The following is a 19,399-nucleotide window of genomic DNA, read 5'->3' as shown; positions in this document are numbered from 1 at the left end:
TTATTTTAGTCATGTTACAAATATTGTCAACTTGTTTCAAAGTGTTTATGGCGCCATAACGCGTATATCGAGGAGTTTGAAAAATACACTATATTTTTTTTTAATGTTATTTCGCTTTCTTGTGCAGAGCCGTCTTGAGTTTTCTTCAGTTTTATCGAACAACATTAGAGAGATTAGCACTTCTAGTATTGAACGAGTTAAAAAAAATATATGAATTTTCGTTTCTTTTTTGTTACTTAAAATTTAAAGTGTTTTATGACTCCGAGAAAATATGTAAACTGATTGGCTTACACTCTTTGCGGCCGCAATAGACCATGATGCGTGACATATTTTTGCTCAACGCTGGTAATAGTGTTGTTGATTGCACATCACTACTAAACCACCGACAACGAGTCAACTATTCAAGTGCTGGCTCGTCGGTACTCCGATTAACGGCCGGTATTCGTGAAAATGGAGCACAGGCCGACTTGCTTCGCCGGCTACTTTAACTCGCGGTGAGGATCGTGACGCAAAATATTTCGAGTGAGCTGACGAGAATCGTCTCCACCATGGTGGAAGAAAACATGAGTGTCTGAAAGGTGCGGCCTCACCACATAGAAAATGTAACGAAGGTCCGCTAGCGCTATTGACAAGCGCAGTGAGATGACACAACATGTAAGGGACTCATGAGGACTAACAGGAGAGACGTCCTTATTCAACATGACTGCAAGACGCGCGCTCACGCCTGCGCAAAGGCCCCAAACCGACAGTGCCGCTGCCGGGAGATGCGCGAAGCCCGAGCAACCTCTCGCCATTTTGGCTCTCTTCTTACACCGCTGTCGCACAGGAAAGCCTATCGCGATGGTTCGCCCGTACGGACCACCTCGAGATCACTTGGGCCGGAAGTGCGCGACGCCCTGACCTGAGCTTCCACCGGGGCTCCTGTTGGAGTCGTACGGGTTGCAGGTGGTCCCGTGGAGGACGCTGTTGCACTCCAGGGACAGGCAGAGCTCGGGAACGCTGCTGATGGCCACGGGAATGGCGCCGGCCTTGCGCATCAGCGCCACCACCTGGGCGTCTTCGGTGGCCCGCCGTCCCTTCGAGTAAAAGGAGCCGCAGTCCTGCACGCAACCTGGCCACACGCGGAGGACGGAACTTGAGAGTCCTGGGGTGTTTTTCTCTATTGTCATTTGTCATTATTATTATTATTACCGTCTAGGCAACACTGCAGACGCCACCGTGCACGACCAATACCATTTATGACGATGGCACTATCTACGGATTTAACCTTTTTCTTCCTGGCTAATCGGTGCAGCAGCCCAGACCAAAGCTAATACACGATTGGAAGGGCCGGAGCCAGGTAAGGCGCAACGCGGCATACTGAAATATCCACGTCGCGATTCATAACAGCTGTCATGGGATCTTCCCCCCCCCCCCTTCCCTTCCCCCCCCCCCCCCCCCCCCCCCCCAACGCCTGCTTTTCCACTTCTACAGTTCAGAAACGCAGGTCGCCGAGGGTGCCGAGTATCTCCTCATGGCTGCCAATCAAGTTGCAGTATTCGCCATATGAACCAATCACGAAGAAGGAAGCGTAAAACGCCACGCTCTGAAGTTGCCGCTCGCACACTCAAACAAAATTTGGAGCGTGTGCTTTCCCACAAAGCACATGGGACTGGGAGAGCCAATGACCGCATTGTACGGACGGAGCTTGGTGAAGGACGCGTCCGAAAACAAGACTGCGCTGTGTCACTCAGTGAACGTTACGCCCGGTGCCACGGCGCTTTCTTAGGTCGAAACACCATTTCCAGCCGGCCCCCGAAGACTATACTGGATCTACCAAGTGTTTTGCGGGACGTGCACCAGATTTCTTAGAGACTTGCCGACTGCTTATTATGTTCCCTGTCCATGATTCGTTCTTCGGCTTTCTTATGAGCGCAGCAATGCCAAGCTACTCGGGACGCAACCTGATTATTGGCGACGTGCGCGATCGAAAGCGTCGCTGCGGTCGGCCGGTTATGATTGGCCGAGTGCTGACTGTGACGTCAGGAAAGGATTTCTCATCGACGAAAATAGGAGCAATGTCAGAGCTTGAATTTTGATGGTGTTGGCAGTGACGCTTTGAGAGGGTAATGATTTCAAGCTTCCACCATGCTCATTGTAAACACCATTGAGCTTGTTGTTCGCAAAGTAATGACGTCACAAGAGGGAGCCATGGGAGGGCGCCACCAAAACGTCTTGCCGCTAATAGGGAGTATTCACTGGCGGCCATAGCTGTGTGCGCGCATGCTGAGCGCGTGCTGATGGCGAGCTTCCACAGTTCTTTTGCAACGCGCATTTCACACCATCAAGAGTGTCGGTCTTAGCAGCCTATTGATGTGAGCTCGTTCTGAGCATGCGCTCAAAACAGCACCCACAAATATGGCGTCCAGTGAATACTCCCTATAGAGGTGAGAGTGATTCGAAAGGAATGTCACTGCGTCATTCGCCTTCACAGTGCGAGCCATGACAACCGTCACCTACCCGAAGCCAGCGCGGGTCCCAACAGATTGGACAGGAGCACCAGCATTCGGTCAAGACTCGTGTTCTTCTCTGATTGGACACGAGTCTAACGCGGCAATCGTATCCAATTCGTGCCCCGCTAAAACCTCCGGGAGGTGGCGTAGAATAACAGCTTATTACCTGGGAGCTAACGAAGAGCGTGAATTTCACTAACTGCATGAACTCCTTGGCTACTGATAACCGAGAACGACCCCCCCAGCGGTGTGTTAATGAGCGCGCCTAAATCACGCGTCGACAGCGTTACGTGCGCCATTCCAAGATGGACGCGCCATGCGTGTGCGTGTATTTGGCTGCTGATTGAGGCGACTTTGCAAAAGGGCACATCGCGATGGCCCGACGGCTCGGAAAAAATATCTCGGAAGCTGTCCGTCGGGTGTTCGCGAGCTGCCGTGTAAATAGTATTTATCAAAACTAGAACTATGACGATGAAACTGATGTCACATTCAATTGGGGCGCACCACACCGCACCGCACTGCACCGACGGACGCGTCGCGTTCAGATGGTCGTGTCGGTGCGGCTGCACTACGTTCATTTGGGACTTGGTGCGGCGCACGACACCGGCGCGTTGCTGCACCAGCTGCATCGTCGAAAGAAGACCGTGCAGCTTCGCGCACTGCGGGCCGGTGCGGCCTTGAGCTGCCGCTCTCCGCCTCCTTCGGCACCTTCTTTCCCTTGCTTCGTCTTCCTGGTCTCGGTAAACATGGCGGCTCGGGAGACTCTCGCTAGATGGCGTGCGCCGCCGCCCCACTCGCGGCGGATTTTGTTCAATGGTCCACTCGTTTATGTTTTGCCCTTGAAGTGGTGGGAAGAAGAGGTCATCTCTTCCTACCGGTCTCGATTCAGCTCCTTCAATTTTTGGCATTTTTCGCTCTCTTTACGCCTGAGCTTCGGCTCACACTTCCGTAAGGACATCATGACGACCCTCGGCACCGTCGGAACCCCTCAGGACCTCCCTCTACCTGATGATATGGATTCTCAGCCCATTGAGGCGCCTACGCCGGCTGCAACCGCCTCGCTAGCCCTGAACCCGAACGCATCACCCACCGCCGTTGCTGCCGCTAACGCAGGCATCTCACTGCCTCACGCATCACTCAGTGCCGCGTCGAGGCAAACTGCCATCACTACTCGGAATCCATTCTCTATCCTTGGCGATGATGATCCCACGGGTGAGTTCCCCCCTCTCGGCAGCCCGTACCACATCCGCTACGCCGCCGATGGAACTAAACGTGCTCGCAACACGCACCTCGGCTCGTCCACCGTCAAGTTCACCGCCACACCCGCGTGCCGTCCATTTCACTCCAATGATGCCTCGTCCGCTCTAGAGGATGGTTGGCATACCGTGTCTCGCCGCCGTAAGACGGCCCAGTCTGGGATGCCTCAAGCCGTTTCGCCCCAAAGCGAGTTTCTCCACACCGTCATATTACGACCAACCCAACCATGTCGGATCATGGACGCACCTTTCCTCACCATTGACTCCGCCATCGCTACACAAACGGGCCTCCAATCTCACCCATCATTACAACCCCGTTACCAAGTACGGTACCTCGACCGCAGTAACCAACTCGCGGTCGATGCCACCTCTTCTCAAGTGCGTGACGCTTTACTCAAGATAACATACATACCGATCGACAAGAAACAAGTCGCCGTCCAAGCCTACGAGGCTATTCGACGCGGCCAGACTCGCGGCTTTATCAAAAACGCTGGTGGTATGGATTCCGCGCAGCTCCTGCAGCATCTTCATTGTCGGAAATGTACCATCCTCCAGGCACGACCTCTCGGCACCTCTGGGTCGGCGTTAATCACGTTCGAGGGCACCAGCCTCCCGTTCCGCGTGGGCCTGGGCTCATTCACGGTGCGTGTATATCCTTTCCATCGACAAACTCATGTATGTGACACCTGCCATTGCATCGGGCACCGCAGTACGCAATGCCCTAACAGTGACAAAGCCCGCTGTGCCACGTGCGGCGCACCAAAGCACGGCACAGACCAGTGCTCGTCTGCCCAACCCAAGTGCCGGAACTGCGGCGGAACCCATCTCGCCACGGCCCGCTCCTGCCCAAAAAGAAAAGAAATTCAACGCATGATGGCTCAACGAGACCGCGGGGCTCCACAGCGTCGTCCGCCACCCGGAGGATTCCCGAAGGAGCAGCCTCCTCCACCACCACCACCACCACCACCACCACCACCACCACCACCATCGGTGCCCCCGACTCCAACCCTCACACTTCCAGCTATGACGCCAGTTGCGCTAACGATCCCAATAGCCTCATCGACAACTACTACGCCCAAGACGGACTCCCGCCCGATTCTCGCCGCTAAATCCCATGTACCGGCCCTCAGCGCCTTTGTCACCCACACGCAGCTCCCTACATCGGAACCGCCTCGCACATCCTTTGCAGAAGCCGTGAAGGCTGTCAACACCGCTCGCGAGACGCCCGCCCCAATTCCGGCAGTAGACGACTTAACGGCCATGACCCAACAAATGGCCCTTCTCACAAAACAAACGCAAGCTGCCTTGCAACAGCTTGCTGCCATGCAGCAGTCAATCTCTACTTTGGTGGATACCTGCACCCGTGCAGTCATTGAGCGTCTCATGATGCAGGGCATCATTCCATTCGGCCCTCCCGCGCAGTTCACGCCTAAGCATGACTAGCGCACCCACAATTGTTCAATGGAACTGTCGCTCGCTCCGACGCAAAAAAGCAGACCTTATCGAAAAATTTCATCTTCATTCTTCATCTGACACACCCGCTGCCTTCGCTATACAAGAACTCAACGGCCCACTTCCGGCTTTGCCACAGTACGACGGAATTGCTCCGGACGCCGAGACTAGTGCCTCCTCGCCTCGTATCCGCGCCGCACTGTATGTCCATCGCTCAGTCCCATTCACTCCCCTCGACACATCACAGTGGTGCTCCATCATCACCAGCGTCACGGGTTGCCGACTGCTCCTCCTTCCTCGCCGACCTGTTCTTCTTTTCTCTGTGTACGTGACCCCCGACACGTCGCTAAATCGTCGCACCAGGCAGCCGCTAAATGTCGCCTTCATCAAACACTTTTCTCGTCTTTACTCCAAGGACGACATTATAGTATGCGGTGATTTCAACGCAAAACATACGGCCTGGGGTTACGATGTTGACCTTCCTCGCGGTACACGGCTCCTTGCGGACCTCACCGAACTCAAACTTTCCCTCCTGAATACCCCAGACACACCTACACGTATCGGCCAAACCTCCCGGCAACAAGACACTTGCCCCGACCTGACCTGGGCTCGCTTCCCTCAACGCTGGAAGTGGCAGGTCACCAGCGATCACCTCGGCAGCGATCACCTTCCCATCACTTTACATTATCACTTCCCATCTCCAACTTCATCTAAACACAACACCCGTCGGGACACGTTTATCACCAAGTGGGACAAGTTTCGGGCAGCCCTGGTTTCTGTCATGGACGTCACCGGTTTCTCAGACATTATACAAGCCATCCAGTGTGCCCACAAGGCCGCCACCAAACGCCTAACCGTTCCCGGGGACGCTACGGCACCTGATGCACATTTACTCACCCTTTGGAACCGCCGCATAGGCCTGTTGGCTCGCTACCGCCGATCTGGTAGACCACGTCGGCTCCTCAGGGTTTTGCGCCAGGTGCAAGACGCCATTTCGAGATACACATCGGAACTGGCTTCTGACCGCTGGACCTCCATGTGCAGCTCCGTTTCCGGTAATACCAATCTCTCCAAAGTATGGAGGCTTCTGCGCTTTCTCCTTGGAGACCGCAAACCTAGACAACCTGCCGCTGCCGTTGCCCTCCGCGAAGGCGTTTCATTCGAGGAGCTAGCGGAAAGAGCGTCTGATGCCTTTTTTCCACAACCATCTCGGCATGACCCTGGGTGCTACACTCGTATTCACCCTGTTCCCGAGCCCATCGGCTTGGATTCCCCGTTCACCCTCCACGAACTTGAGGCCGCCCTGGATAGGGCAAACACACACAGTGCACCAGGCCCTGACAACATCACCGTCGGGCAACTTCGCAACCTTCCCACCGCCCTAAAAGAGACTGTACTGACGGAGATCAACCTGGTGTGGGATTCTGGGTGCGTCCCTTCCGAGTGGCGTCACTCGACGGTATGTCCTATTCCGAAGCCCGGCAAACCACCTACGTCTCTCACAAATCTACGCCCAGTATCCCTCACATCATGTCTCTGCAAAGCAGTTGAGAGCATGCTGAACGCCCGTCTGCAGTGGTGGCTTGGGTGCAACCAGCTGCTCAGCCCATCGCAATACGGGTTCCGCCCTGGACTCTCCACTCAGGACGTCATGAGCCGCCTCCAGCACGATACGCTATCTACATCATCACCGCATCTTCGTATTGTGGCAGGGGTCGACGTGCGCAAGGCGTTTGACAGCGTCCCGCATTCCTCCGTCCTCTCAATGGCACAACAGCTAGGCATCACCGGTCGGGCATACAACTTCATCGCGGCGTTCCTCGAAGATCGCACTTTCACTGTTCACGTCGGCTCATCCCACGGAATCACCCATACAAACCGAGTGGGCGTTCCACAAGGGTCCGTTCTTTCTCCAGTGCTTTTCAATATCGTCCTTGCTGGCTTTCCTCCCCGCCTTAGTGAGGTGCCTAACCTCGAACATGCAATCTACGCCGACGATATTACGTTGTGGACCCACTCTGGCTCACCCGGTTACCAACAGGATGCCATTCAAGCTGGGCTCGACATCATTCACGACTACATCCAGTCTGTTGGCCTCGCTCCCGCTCCCGACAAGACGGAGTTCGTCGTTATTCATGGCGGTCGTCGCACACCAGCAAAAGAAGCAGAAAAACAGTGCATTCAGCTCACGCTCGCAGGTACTCCCATCTCACGCCGCACCAGCATCCGGATTCTTGGTTTTCACCTCGACCAAGACAGCCGGGCGGCGACTTGGTTTCAGCGTACCATCAGCACCTCGAAACAGCTGAACCACCTGTTATACAGGGTAGCCCACCGCTCCCGCGGGGTGCACGAACATGATCTCCGTACCTTTGCTAGGGCCTTCGTGGTGTCCCGCATTATGTACGGCTACCCGTACTACCACCTTACCCGCACCCAAAAACTCAGGCTCGAAATAATTAATCGGGAACTGCAACGAATTGTCACCGGCCTTCCGAGATACACGCGAATCGATGCGCTCACCAGCTGCAGCCAGATGAACAGCCTTGACGACCTGGCCTCCACCCAGATCGCAACTCAAGAAACTCGACTCCGAGCCACTCTAGCGGGGCGCTTCACACTGCGTAAGCTAGGTTACAACATCGACCACCTCCTACCTTTACCCACCCCACCCCCGCCATGGGAGCTCTGCCCTCTCACAGCACCCCGTCCCCTCCCTCGGAACATGGGTGAAAAAGCGCAAGCCCGCCGCAGCGACTTTGCTCGCCGACATCTCCACTCTCTCCTTGTTCGCTCTTCATCGGCTCTAGTTTTCTACGCGGACGCGGCTGTGGACAATAACTCCACGCCAATCTTCAGCACGGCATGGTGCGATGTCGACGGCCATCGACGCGGTACACAAGTTTTCATGACCCCCTGCTCCTCTAGTCACGCTGAACTTTGTGCTATACTGCACTGCTTAACCTCCGTTAACACTTTAACCCTGGTACCCTCCTCCAGAATCGTAATATATACAGAATCTCAAGAAGCCATCCGTGCTCTCCGCCACTCATCTCCATCATCTGCCATCGCTATTCAGATTCATCGGGCAGCCATTTCTATCCGGACAGCCGGCCACCATCCCCTCATCGACTGGGTGCCCGCCCACAGCGGCATTCCCGGCAATGAAAGGGCTCACCGACTTGCGCGCGCTAAACTTCTCTCCGCGCGAGCCGGGGCCCCTACTTTTCCTACGCCACCGGAGCTCACACCTGGCTCCTTTCACGATTCACACGAAGCCCCACAGGAGCACGCCAGCCGATGGCGTCATTACCTGACTACTCAGGCTAACCCCCTTGACTTCCCCTCTCTTTCCCACCTTCCTCTCACTCGCCACGAGACCTCCCTTCTACAGCAAACCAGGTCAGGAGCGCTCCTCGCTCCCTCCCTGCTTGCAAAGATGTATCCCCAGGTCCACATCAACCCTCAGTGTACCCACTGCCACGTTCCTGCTAGTCTCCCCCATCTTTTGTGGGACTGCCCGCTCCACTCAACAGCCCGCGTTCGCGCGCTCTCAACCCTCTCACCTCCCCCCTCCACTCTAACTGAGTGGCTCAACCCCCCATCCGCTCCTGACCCTGGTCGTGTCCTGGCGGCATTCCAGGCGATCCTCCGATATTTAGAGGACCCGCAGGCGCCCCCACTCGGCTCCAGGCTGCTCAAGCAATATGAGCCAATCATCGCCGCCGCCCGACGTCTCTCTGCCCCTGGTAACACCAGGGACACATAAGACGACGAGATAAAAGACCATACAGCAGAGCGCATAGGGCGCTCATTCATTTGGCCTGTAAATAAAGACGTTTGAAAGAAGAAGAAGCCCTTGAAGTGACCGCGCCAAGCGCGTTGCACGGCGGAATGCTTTGCGTTCACTTGGTAGTGCGTCATACGCTGCACCCGCGCGGTGGCGCGGCCTTGGGGGCAGCATTTTTACGGTGCTGCATAGTGTAGACGTCGAGGCGTTGCACGTCCACGCCTCATCGCAGAATGTAGATATCGGAGGCTTTTCCGTTCGGAGATCAGTTAACGCCTCTTTATGACATTGCGTTATCTTGAATCCAAATATGAGGATGCGCTATGTCTTACACAAATATGACATTGCGTTATTTTTCATATAAATATGACTACGCTCTATTTTTCATCCAAATATGACGATGCGCTATTTTTCATCCAAATATGGCGATGCGTTATTTTTCAATCAAATATGACGATGCGCCTCCTATACCCAAATAAAACGTGTTCAACAACCTCCTTAAATAGTTTAATGAATGATACGTTTACCGGAGGTGCCAGATGGCGGTTCCAATCGGATCACGTTCTTGGTACGAAGGAGTCGATGTATCCTGACGTTTCACAATGAGGTACGCCGACTTTAAAGGGATGCTGAACCGAAATTTGGATTTCGCTAAATAAGGCCGCAGAAGCGTTGAACGGGACGCTACAAACTCCAAAACATCGATCATACATCGATATTTCAAACGGATGGCCACATTTTTGGAAAACAAGAAGGCGATCAAGCTGTGACGTCAGGATTCTCCTGGAACAGTTGAGAATGAGGCAAAGCGGCCTTGCTCCTCTCCTGCTCGATTCGGTTCACCCGCTCGAGGAGACGAAGTTCGATGAAGCAACGACGAAGCGAAGAGGAGAGGGAATGAGGATCGTGACGTCACATGTCTCGTCGGCCTCGTCATTCCCCATAGTCTGTGGACACAGGCCGACACGACGGGGAACGTCAATGGGTCAATGGGATGGAAAGGGGTAGGTGGAGTCAATGGGGTGGAGAGGAGTGGCGACACCTGGAGGCACAGCTCGAGAAGAGATGCCTGGAGGCTGCCAGCGCTAAGCCAAGAACGTCGCACGTAGCAACAAAATTGCAGGGCAATTTGCTATACATTCTTTTTTCCCTGGTTGAGCACCAGCCGTTGGAAAGCGCCAGAAAGACTGATCCATGGCAGAGCAACGACAGTTTGGAGCTGCTCCGGCGGGGAGCTCACCTCGGACGCCTATGGTGTTCTTGACGGTGAAAGGGACGCCCAGCAGCGGCTGGTCTCGCTCCGAGGCTGCGGCCCCTTCGGCCACTTGCCGGTCCACCTCCTGGGCCTCGGTGAGCGCCTCCTCGTACCTGGTGTCCGTGACGGCATTCAGCGCCGGGTTCACCTCCTCCAGCCGCTTCACGTACGCCCTCACCACGTCCGCGCTCTTCAGCTAGACAAACAAGGATGGCTTCAAATCCTTCCATAGTCGCCGCTCAAGAGTCAGTATATTCAGCAGCTGAGCTACCAAAAACCAGGAAGCCTTTCGCGTACTCCCTGAGAACTATTCAGCGACTAAAATTGACAGCGAATCTATGCACGACTACTTCGCTGACCACACGAACATATTTTTTCTATTTTAAAATTCACAAGTTTTTAGCTTCTCGAATGCCCATAGCGGTGAAGTGGATTGGACCAAATAAGAATTAACGAAGCATTGGCGGGCAGTCATAGCGGCCTCAAAGCGTCTATATTTTTCTTTTATCCTCATGCATCCACGAACCCCCGTTCAGCTTAACCTCTATATTCATCCCTATTAAACCTTTCTCTTGCCATCGGTCCAGCCCTAGCACTTCTATTTTTTTTTAAGTAATTTTTGTTGGCCTCGGAGTGGGCTATTATTTTTGGTATGTTGTTGAAAATTTCTCTGTGATCACAGCTGATGTTGAGTGCCTTGTTTTAGATGCCAAAACTGTTATTATTGCTGTTATTTATAGACCCCCCACTGGTAATAAGGAAAATTTTTTAATTTTTTTGGAAGACTTATTATCTTTTCTTGGATCGACCTCCAAACCATTTTTAATTATGGGTGATACAAACATCGACCTACTAAAATTTAATAGTTACGTAATAGAGATGAATAATCTCTTATCTGCTTGGGGATGTACTAACGCTGTGACACTGCCCACCCGAGTGACTTTAGAAACTTCTAGTTCAATAGATATATGTATAACTAATCTCAACGCTAGGGAAGCCACATCTGGCATATTTACACAAGATATAAGCGACAACATGCCAGTTTTCTGTCTGACATCTTTCTATCGTGGCAAAAATACACCGAAACGCGATACTTACTCTTACCGACGCATAAATGAAGAATCACTGCAAATCTTTTTTGTCCTGCTCGAGCAAACAAACTGGGAGAACGTCCTTTTGGAACGTGACCCCAACCTTGCGTATGTACTTTTTTCTAACAAATTTAAGCTTTGTTATGACGTCGCTTTTCCGCTTATTCAAGTAAATAATCGTCAAAAACATGTACGAAAACCTTGGATTACAAATGACTTATACAGGCGTATTAAGATAAAAGATAGGATGTACCATAATTTTATTAAATATAGGCACCAAAATCTTCTCATCGAATTTAAAAAAACAAGAAATAAATTGAACTCCGACCTTAAAAAGGCCAAATCCGAATATTATCAAAATATATTTTCAAGGGTATACAATGACCCAAGAAAGATATGGGAAACTGTGAACGAAATTACTGATAGGAAAAAACGTGTGCAGGGAACGCAAAGTGTCACTATCGACGGCAGGAACGTGAGTGGACAGCAAATGGCAAATCTAATGAATATGCATTTTGTTGACGTTGGTTCACCACCAGAACACGAAGACACTTCGCAATGCTGTATCACAGACGCAATGACTTCCTTATCAAGCACGATAATGCTATTTCCAACTACGCCATATGAAGTAGAAGGGCTTATAACTAAAATTAAAAATAACGCCGCAGCTGGCGTACACGACTTCAAGCCAAGGCCTGTCAAATATGTCTCCCAACAAATATCTTATATCTTGTCACATGTAATCAATCTTACTCTAGAAACTGGAATATTTCCTAACGAACTAAAAATTGCAAGAGTTACTCCAATCTATAAGGGTGGCGGGGAACACCTTCTACAGAATTATAGACCAATCTCGGTTTTGCTAATTTTTTCAAAAATATTTGAAGGGGTTTTAAATTCTAGATTAGACAATTTTTTTTCCAGGCACAATGTATTAAACAAATGTCAATATGGCTTTCAAAAATCTAAATCTGCAGAGCAGGCACTTGTAGAAGTAAAGGATAAAATTATAAGCAATATTGAAAATAGATTATACACCTTAGGCTTATTCCTAGATTTTAGAAAGGCCTTCGATACGATCCAACATGACATATTACTAATTAAGCTTCAAAGGTACGGCATACGTGGGGTTGCTCTGACTTTAATAAAAGACTACCTCCAAAATCGCATGCAGTATGTTTATATTAACAACAATTATTCTAATTCACTCAAAATAAAGTACGGTGTTCCGCAAGGGTCTATTTTAGGCCCGCTCTTATTTCTTTATGTGAATCTGGAATCCCCTGAGCTGGTCATGTACGCAGACGACACTAACGCATTTTTTGCTTCAACCTCTAAAGCGGCCTTAGAATCTATGACAAATAATTATCTAGACAATCTATCAGTGTGGCTTCAAAATAATAAATTACAACTAAACGTAAAAAAACAAAATATATAATTTTCACTCCCGTTAATAGGTGCGACAACACTAAGGTGACAATATATTTTGAAAAGGAAATTATAGAGGAGGTTACAGAACAAAAATTTCTTGGTGTGTGGTTCAATCGGGGGTTAAGTTGGAACACGCACATAAATAAACTGAGCTCTGAGCTATCCCGAGCCATCGGATGTATTTATAAAATAAGAAATCTCATACCTTTGTGGCTAAAAAAGAATATATATTACGCTTTATTTTACTCCAAACTGTGTTATTGCATTTTAGTCTGGGGCACGACATCGGCAACCAAATATAATAGGTTGATCATCTTACAAAAAAAAATTCTGCGACTATTTGAAAATTATAAAGGTAAGCCTCAAGATCTCCTAACCGAACCGCTGTTCAGCAAATATGGCCTACTTAAAGTGAATCAAATTTATTATTTTAAATTGTTACAGATAATACCCACAAAAAAAAACTCTTCGCAATTCCGTCAGAAAACACAGCGTATCACACTCTTAGACATAGAATCAGACGACCTCCAAAAATACGTACCAATTACGGAAAACAAACGACATGCTTCCAAGTCGCCAAAATCTTGAATAATACGGAAGATCTAATAGATTTTAACTGCAGTATACTCCAATTCAAAAAAAGACTAAAGACACTTCTGGTGGGCAGTGACATTGTGTTCTGATATATGTGTACTGTGTACTTATTAAATCATGTCCATATTTCACTTTTGAATTGTTAAAACATGTTTCTGACCAATTTGTTTTTATCCTTTTTTGCTGAAAAAAATTATCCTGGGATATTTGATCGATCCTGTTTTTTATTGTTTCTGAGTTGTATAGAATTTTATAGGTTTTTTTCTCTAATTTTCGTGTTCAAAAATCTATGTACCCCGCACTGCTGTGTTAGAACTGTAAAGGGGACAGAGACCTCGTCAGGCATCACGCCTTTAGTCTCTGTCCACCTCCCGGTCAATCCGGAAAGAAAGAAAATAAAGAAAGAAAGAATTTATTGAATATTTTCCCCACTTCCGTGACAGGCGCTAGTGTCGACTCACTGATGGTACTCCGCGCTGCAAGATGAATCGCGGGGCCACCCTTGCTCGAGCGATCGTCACATCTCCACTTCTAGCCTACCATAGAGGGAATGAGAACTTTACTTCGCTCGGTTCACTTGTGTGCTTTTGGTTGTTCTATTACTATCCCTGTGTCAGAGGTTCGTAAACGTGTTCTTTCTTTTATATTAAAAGCAATCGCTGCTGCCGCTACGCTGATTCGCGAAGAAATGCATCAGCATTTCGTGCAGCGGTTACATATAACGAAGCAACACTTTTCCGCGGTGTGAACATTTCCGAAACTTTTCTTCTTTGGTGCAAGTTAGGGGAGCATTCAGAATATAGGAGTCGTTGCGAATTAAAGGGGTGCCTTTAGGAAAACCAGGGGGGTTTACACCCCTGTAGAGGGAAATCACAGTAGTATACTAATCTTTGCACACCGTACCTTCGTCGAGAAATGTTCGCGCGTCGCAAGCAGCAGGTTGCCGGCGAACGTTGACCGCATTGATGGGTCTTCCAAGCAGTTTGTGGCGTGCCCCTCCCGCAGGAGTGCGATGCCGTCCTGTACTCTAAAAGTCGCAGTCGCAAGGATGCCGCCGGTGTCCTGCTCGTGACGACCGCACACAAGGCGGCTGCAGTCGCGGTCCTGACAGCCGCCATTTTCTGATTGTGCTCGTCTTGACTTTAGCAAACTTCTCGCACGTCACGAATCCTATTTGGAGGAACGCAAAGATTCTTTGCGTAGACTAACGTTGGCGTTTGGGTTAGTTGGTATTTCGTTGTTGAAAAATAAAAACAGCGCAAAGACACGTGTATTTGCGCTCGTTTTGATTTCTAACTTTTTGTGTACGCACGCAATTACCGTAGAATAGCGTATGCCAAAAAAAAATCGCACACAAGGCACAAAACACGGTTAGCGTTCGGCGCATGCGTAGTGATGACGATGTTAGTCTTTGTGTACGTTAAGCTTCTGCGTACGCTATTGTAAACTCTCTTAGCAACTCTAAATTTGGTGTAAAATTACCAATCTCGATACACCCCCAACCCCCCCACCCCCCTCCCCACTAAAAAAAAGGATATCTACTAAGCTACAACCGTCCTTAAAAACTGCCTTGATTTCAATAATTATCGCGCTAAACACTTGTGGAACCAACAAATAGGTACGCAGACTCAACACGGTAGAACAGTACCGATGACGCAGTTTTGACAGGGCAACAAAGGGCGGAAATAGGGTGCCTGTTTTGACAAACTATCCGGCGTTACTTGCTGTTAGCCATTCCGAGAATGAATGTAGAGGGGATGAATTACTCGATCCCTGAATCAGGCTTTCAAAAGCAAGTATCGAGCCACAGACACGTTCGTGCTGCTTGAGTAAAGTCAAATGGAGACTGTCCTGCTGATAAATGGTCAGGGAATCGGCAATGCAGATTCGTCCGGGAGCTACACCTACAGAGATAAATCTTCGACCACAAGGGCAACAGGACGATAAGGGCAAAGATACGTTGCCTATCTGAGGTCGGCCGTCCTTGACTAGCGCCAACAAAAAGAGTTGCTTCGCATTCCAAAGATAGACGTGTCAAATAATATGTGTATTGTTAATGAGCGATGTATGCCTGCATCTGTGGTGTGCACATCAACTGTGACGTCTAAAAAACGTCTCCGACTTTTTTCTTACACCGCCCATGCATCGACGAAGTCACCACAAAACATGTCACAGAAGCCGATGGGTAACGCTACGGGCTGTCGCAATCTGGTTGAAGAAGAGCCGGTAGAAAAGAAGAGCGGACGCAAGCGTCGCTATCGTCGCGGCGACCCAACCTACGACTCCTGAAGTTTCCGTCCACTAGTCCGGCCGCGTCATTGTTTCGCGCTCCCATTGTGATGTGTCTAAAATCCGTCAGACAAACGTTCCTTGCGGGCACCACGAGATCTAAACCGCACACTTCCAAGAAAACACAATGGGGCCTCGGTGGCCTTCAGGGCCGCCGCTCTGCGTGACCTGCGACGGCCCGTCCGCCATCTTCGAGACTTCCTTGTTTTATCAAGCCGAGGAAGAGTGCGCTCGTTACCTTGCCCGCCCGTATCCTGGAGGCGACCAGCGTGGCGGGTTCCAGGAGCAGCGGGTCCGTGACCTCCGGAAGCTTGGCTTTGGGCGTCCTCCAGAACCAGAGCGTGAACAGCAAGTCCGCCAGGCGGATGAACAAGAAGACGACCAGTTCGCGGACGAGGACCAACAGCTCGGTCTTCAGCGAGCACAGGATCATGGCGATTCGATTTGTCGGCCTTTCGAAGAACCAGCGGTGCCCGCGACAGGCTTGAAAGGCTTTTCTTTCTCAAAGGCCACCAACACCTGGGAGACATGAAACCGGTCCTTGACGCCGCGCGATGACGATTGTCATCGCGCGACAACCCCTCGGAATAAATAGAAACTAGCTGCATTATGAACTAATGGTAGAGCTTAGCACATTGTTGCTCAAGTAATACAGCATGTACATGCACACATGCATGCATCGTAAATCATTATGCGGCGTACAGAGACGATTGACCCACACTCATGTTGATGTTCTTCGACACACATTAAAGGAGCGGTGCAACGATATTCAATTGGAATGTTTTTCATTTTACACGAGCTTACTGGCACTAGTGGGACTGAGGGATACTCGCACGCAACGCCACTGGCTAAGGAACGTTTCTGTTGCGCTGTAATTTCAAGGACAAAAGAGATGCATTTTCATTCAATCTCTTCTTTGGAAAATTTGATGACGTAATGTGGCGATTGCAGTCTCCCCAATGACGATATTTGAACGCGGTTCCTAGATTGGACCCGAGCATTGCGTGAGCACTCGATTTGGGCTCGTGATAATTACTAGCTCGAGAAGCATTCGGGTAGTGGCCCGTGTCCCATTGCTGCAACCACGACAATAGCCGAGCCATAACAATGTTTGGAACTCAACGCGTGTCCTATGCTTTGCCAACCCCAGCGCGTGGCTACGATCAACATTGGCGGCATATAATCGGCTCCAGATCACTTGGCCGCTTGTTCTGGTATGGTTCTGGCTGCGAGTTCAGGGGGTGAACGCTGCTCGTTTTCCTTTAATTTTTTTTCTCGGACTTCTATTGCGTGGGATGAAAAACGAACGCGTGTTTCATATGTCAATAACGTCAGGGATCCGTTCTAAACGGTATTTGCGCAAAGTACAAAAATTGTTTCGTCGCCCCTTTAATTGAGTGCGTAGCATCGAGTGTAGTCAGTAGGGAGTTTTCATAGATCGTTTTGAAAGGTTCGCTACCGCTACGGGCGCGCGCTTCCGAGCGTGCGTCGAAGTGCGCAGCGCTAGGAGCTCGAATAGCGTGGCCTGAGAACACGATATACTAAAACGATCTGGTAATAGCACGTAGAAACCTCGAGTGTGCGAGGAAGCTCGCCCGTGTCTTGAGTGCTACAGGAAGGCAGTCGTTTTGTGTTTGTCACATATTCTTACGTGCTTCTCTCTTATAGTCCCCGCTATTAGAGGAACTTCCCATGCCAGCTGCAATCGCGCTCACGCCGCACGTGGTCGGCGTATATACACATTGGCATACAGCGTGTTCGTAAACAGCCGCAACCAGACTGCTCATACATCAACCACAAATCACGGCGTTCGGTGCAGCGGACATGACGACGTAATTATATGCGAACACGCCTCGAGGATGTTCGAAGTATATTTGCTTCATATTCATACATATAATACGAACGCATAAATCGCGCGTAAAAACAGTTTTTGTACGACCAATGTGAGGAGACCGTCAAACAAGGAAGGAGCATGCCTCGGGCAATGTCTGCAGACTGTCTTTTGTAGGATGTATTTGCGATGTGTGATCGTGTGCGCAGAAACAACGTGTGAACGAGTCAAGGCTGACCAACCTGATTATTCGGTGGACGGGCGATGTTTCCGGATCCTTGGGTCGCACGGTGCTGGACGCAAAACAGCGGCCCGCGTCCAATTCGTGGTGGCGTTCTATGCGGACGTTCCCAGAGCGTAGTTCTACGGAGCTCGCATTCTGACAAAAGGGGCGCGAGATTGCGCTCGGCGGGGAGTCGTGTACGGCGACGTCTCGACGAAGCAAAAGGCGCGGGGGCTTTGTGTTCCGGGCGGTGGCCTTGTCGCCTAATCGCCACTGGCCCTCCCCTCCTCCTGCGGAGTCTCCCCTCTCGCACTAGACCGGCTCGTCTCGGCGCGAGATGGAGCTGCGGAGGAGGAAGATAGGCAGGCCCGAACAAACGGCCGACGCGATCAGCTGACCGTGAAACGCGCGCGCTTTCTCCGGGCAGACGGGAAGGGAAGGCGGAGAGCTACGCGGCCACTAGGGTGCCTTCATGTGCGCTTCTAGCGGCCACCCGCGTCACCGCCCAGCTGTGAGTCGTTCTGGCCCAGCCTCACGGTCGTACGAGGACACTTCGTGTTTACAGGTTGGTGAGAAGCGGCGAATATTAGACCTCTGTTTGTACTGTATTGTATTTTATTGCACTTTTATTGCACAGTGCAGCACGGTGTGCAGGTATTTAGGGAAAGGCATGCGGCCATACACGTTTTCTGCCCCTGACACCGACCGGGCGGCGCTATACATGCCTTGCACCTAGGTCACATGATGACGTCGAACACCGGTATCTACCATGCATGGTGGTTGACTCGACGGCCCTTCGCAGCGAGAGCAATGGTAAACTGCGCCGCGCTCGGCTGTAGCAATTACTGCTTATCCTGACGATCGACCGATCGTTTCGTCGTCAAGCCCCGCGAGACAGAGTAGCCGTCAAGCAGTGTTGGAGGTAACGCGTTACTAGTAACGACGTTACTGGTAATGCGTTACATTTTTCGCTAACGCAGTAACGTACTCGTTAGTATTCTGATTGACTAACGGGTAAAGTATTTCCTTTACTTTTTACGGTATCGGCTGTCTTATATATCCTGTCTTTATATGTATGTTGGAGTAGACTCTCCTTTTTGCGTCTACCAGAAGTGGACAGCGGGGGGGGGGGGGGGGGGGGGGGGGGGGGGGGGGAGCCGTGGAGAGACATCCGTTTACAACAGTGGAGAACTAGTGGCGTAATGATTTGCTCATTTCTTTACTTAAAAAAAAAAAAAAAAAAAAAAAAAAAAACCACCCTTTGTGGAATATTTTTACCCTTGCTCTCCCCCTCCCTGCCTGAAACTTCCCGACCCACTTTTGTACATAGAAGAATCTTTCGCTTGATTAGTATTTGATTCCCTAAGGTCATGATAAAAAAATTAAAAAAAAAAGTTATAAACCTGGAAAAAAAACTTACAAGCACGAAACCTTTTATTTTTTATTTTTTCACAGAAAAACTAAGAGCTACTGCTGGTAAGAGGCAGCAAGTGATTATAGCCAGTGTGCTGGTAACCGGTGTCTTGTTCCAGACAGTGAAGACAATCAGTCTCTGGTAATAGTATGAACCGGACTGTTACTAAAACCGGCGTTCAGATGAGGGGTGTTGGTTGGCTGGTTGTATTCCAGCAGTCCTCGTTCGCATGCTGTAGTTCATAAAAGCCGATTGACTAACATTTCCGACTCATTCTGCGC

General features: G+C 50.4%; 1 protein-coding gene across 1 annotated transcript in view; it reads right to left on the bottom strand.

Annotated features, from left to right (window-relative positions):
* LOC8026723 (fatty-acid amide hydrolase 2-A) overlaps positions 1-17,998 on the bottom strand; it is a 31,970-nt gene extending 13,972 nt beyond the window's left edge. Inside the window, exons 1-4 of the mRNA XM_029970028.4 lie at positions 17,724-17,998; positions 15,889-16,169; positions 10,231-10,441; positions 902-1,111 (exon numbers count right to left, since the gene is read on the bottom strand). Coding sequence (XP_029825888.3) covers positions 902-1,111; positions 10,231-10,441; positions 15,889-16,083 — 616 coding nt within the window. The 5' untranslated portion in view covers positions 16,084-16,169; positions 17,724-17,998. The remainder of the gene's footprint in view (positions 1-901; positions 1,112-10,230; positions 10,442-15,888; positions 16,170-17,723) is intronic.
* Between the last annotated feature and the right edge of the window lie 1,401 nt (positions 17,999-19,399).

Source organism: Ixodes scapularis, unplaced genomic scaffold, assembly GCF_016920785.2.
Source record: "Ixodes scapularis isolate PalLabHiFi unplaced genomic scaffold, ASM1692078v2 PGA_scaffold2__306_contigs__length_199485367, whole genome shotgun sequence".
Classification (NCBI taxonomy): Eukaryota; Metazoa; Arthropoda; class Arachnida; order Ixodida; family Ixodidae; genus Ixodes; species Ixodes scapularis.
Note: the sequence above shows the minus strand (reverse complement) of the source record. Positions and strands in the feature narration are given on the sequence as shown.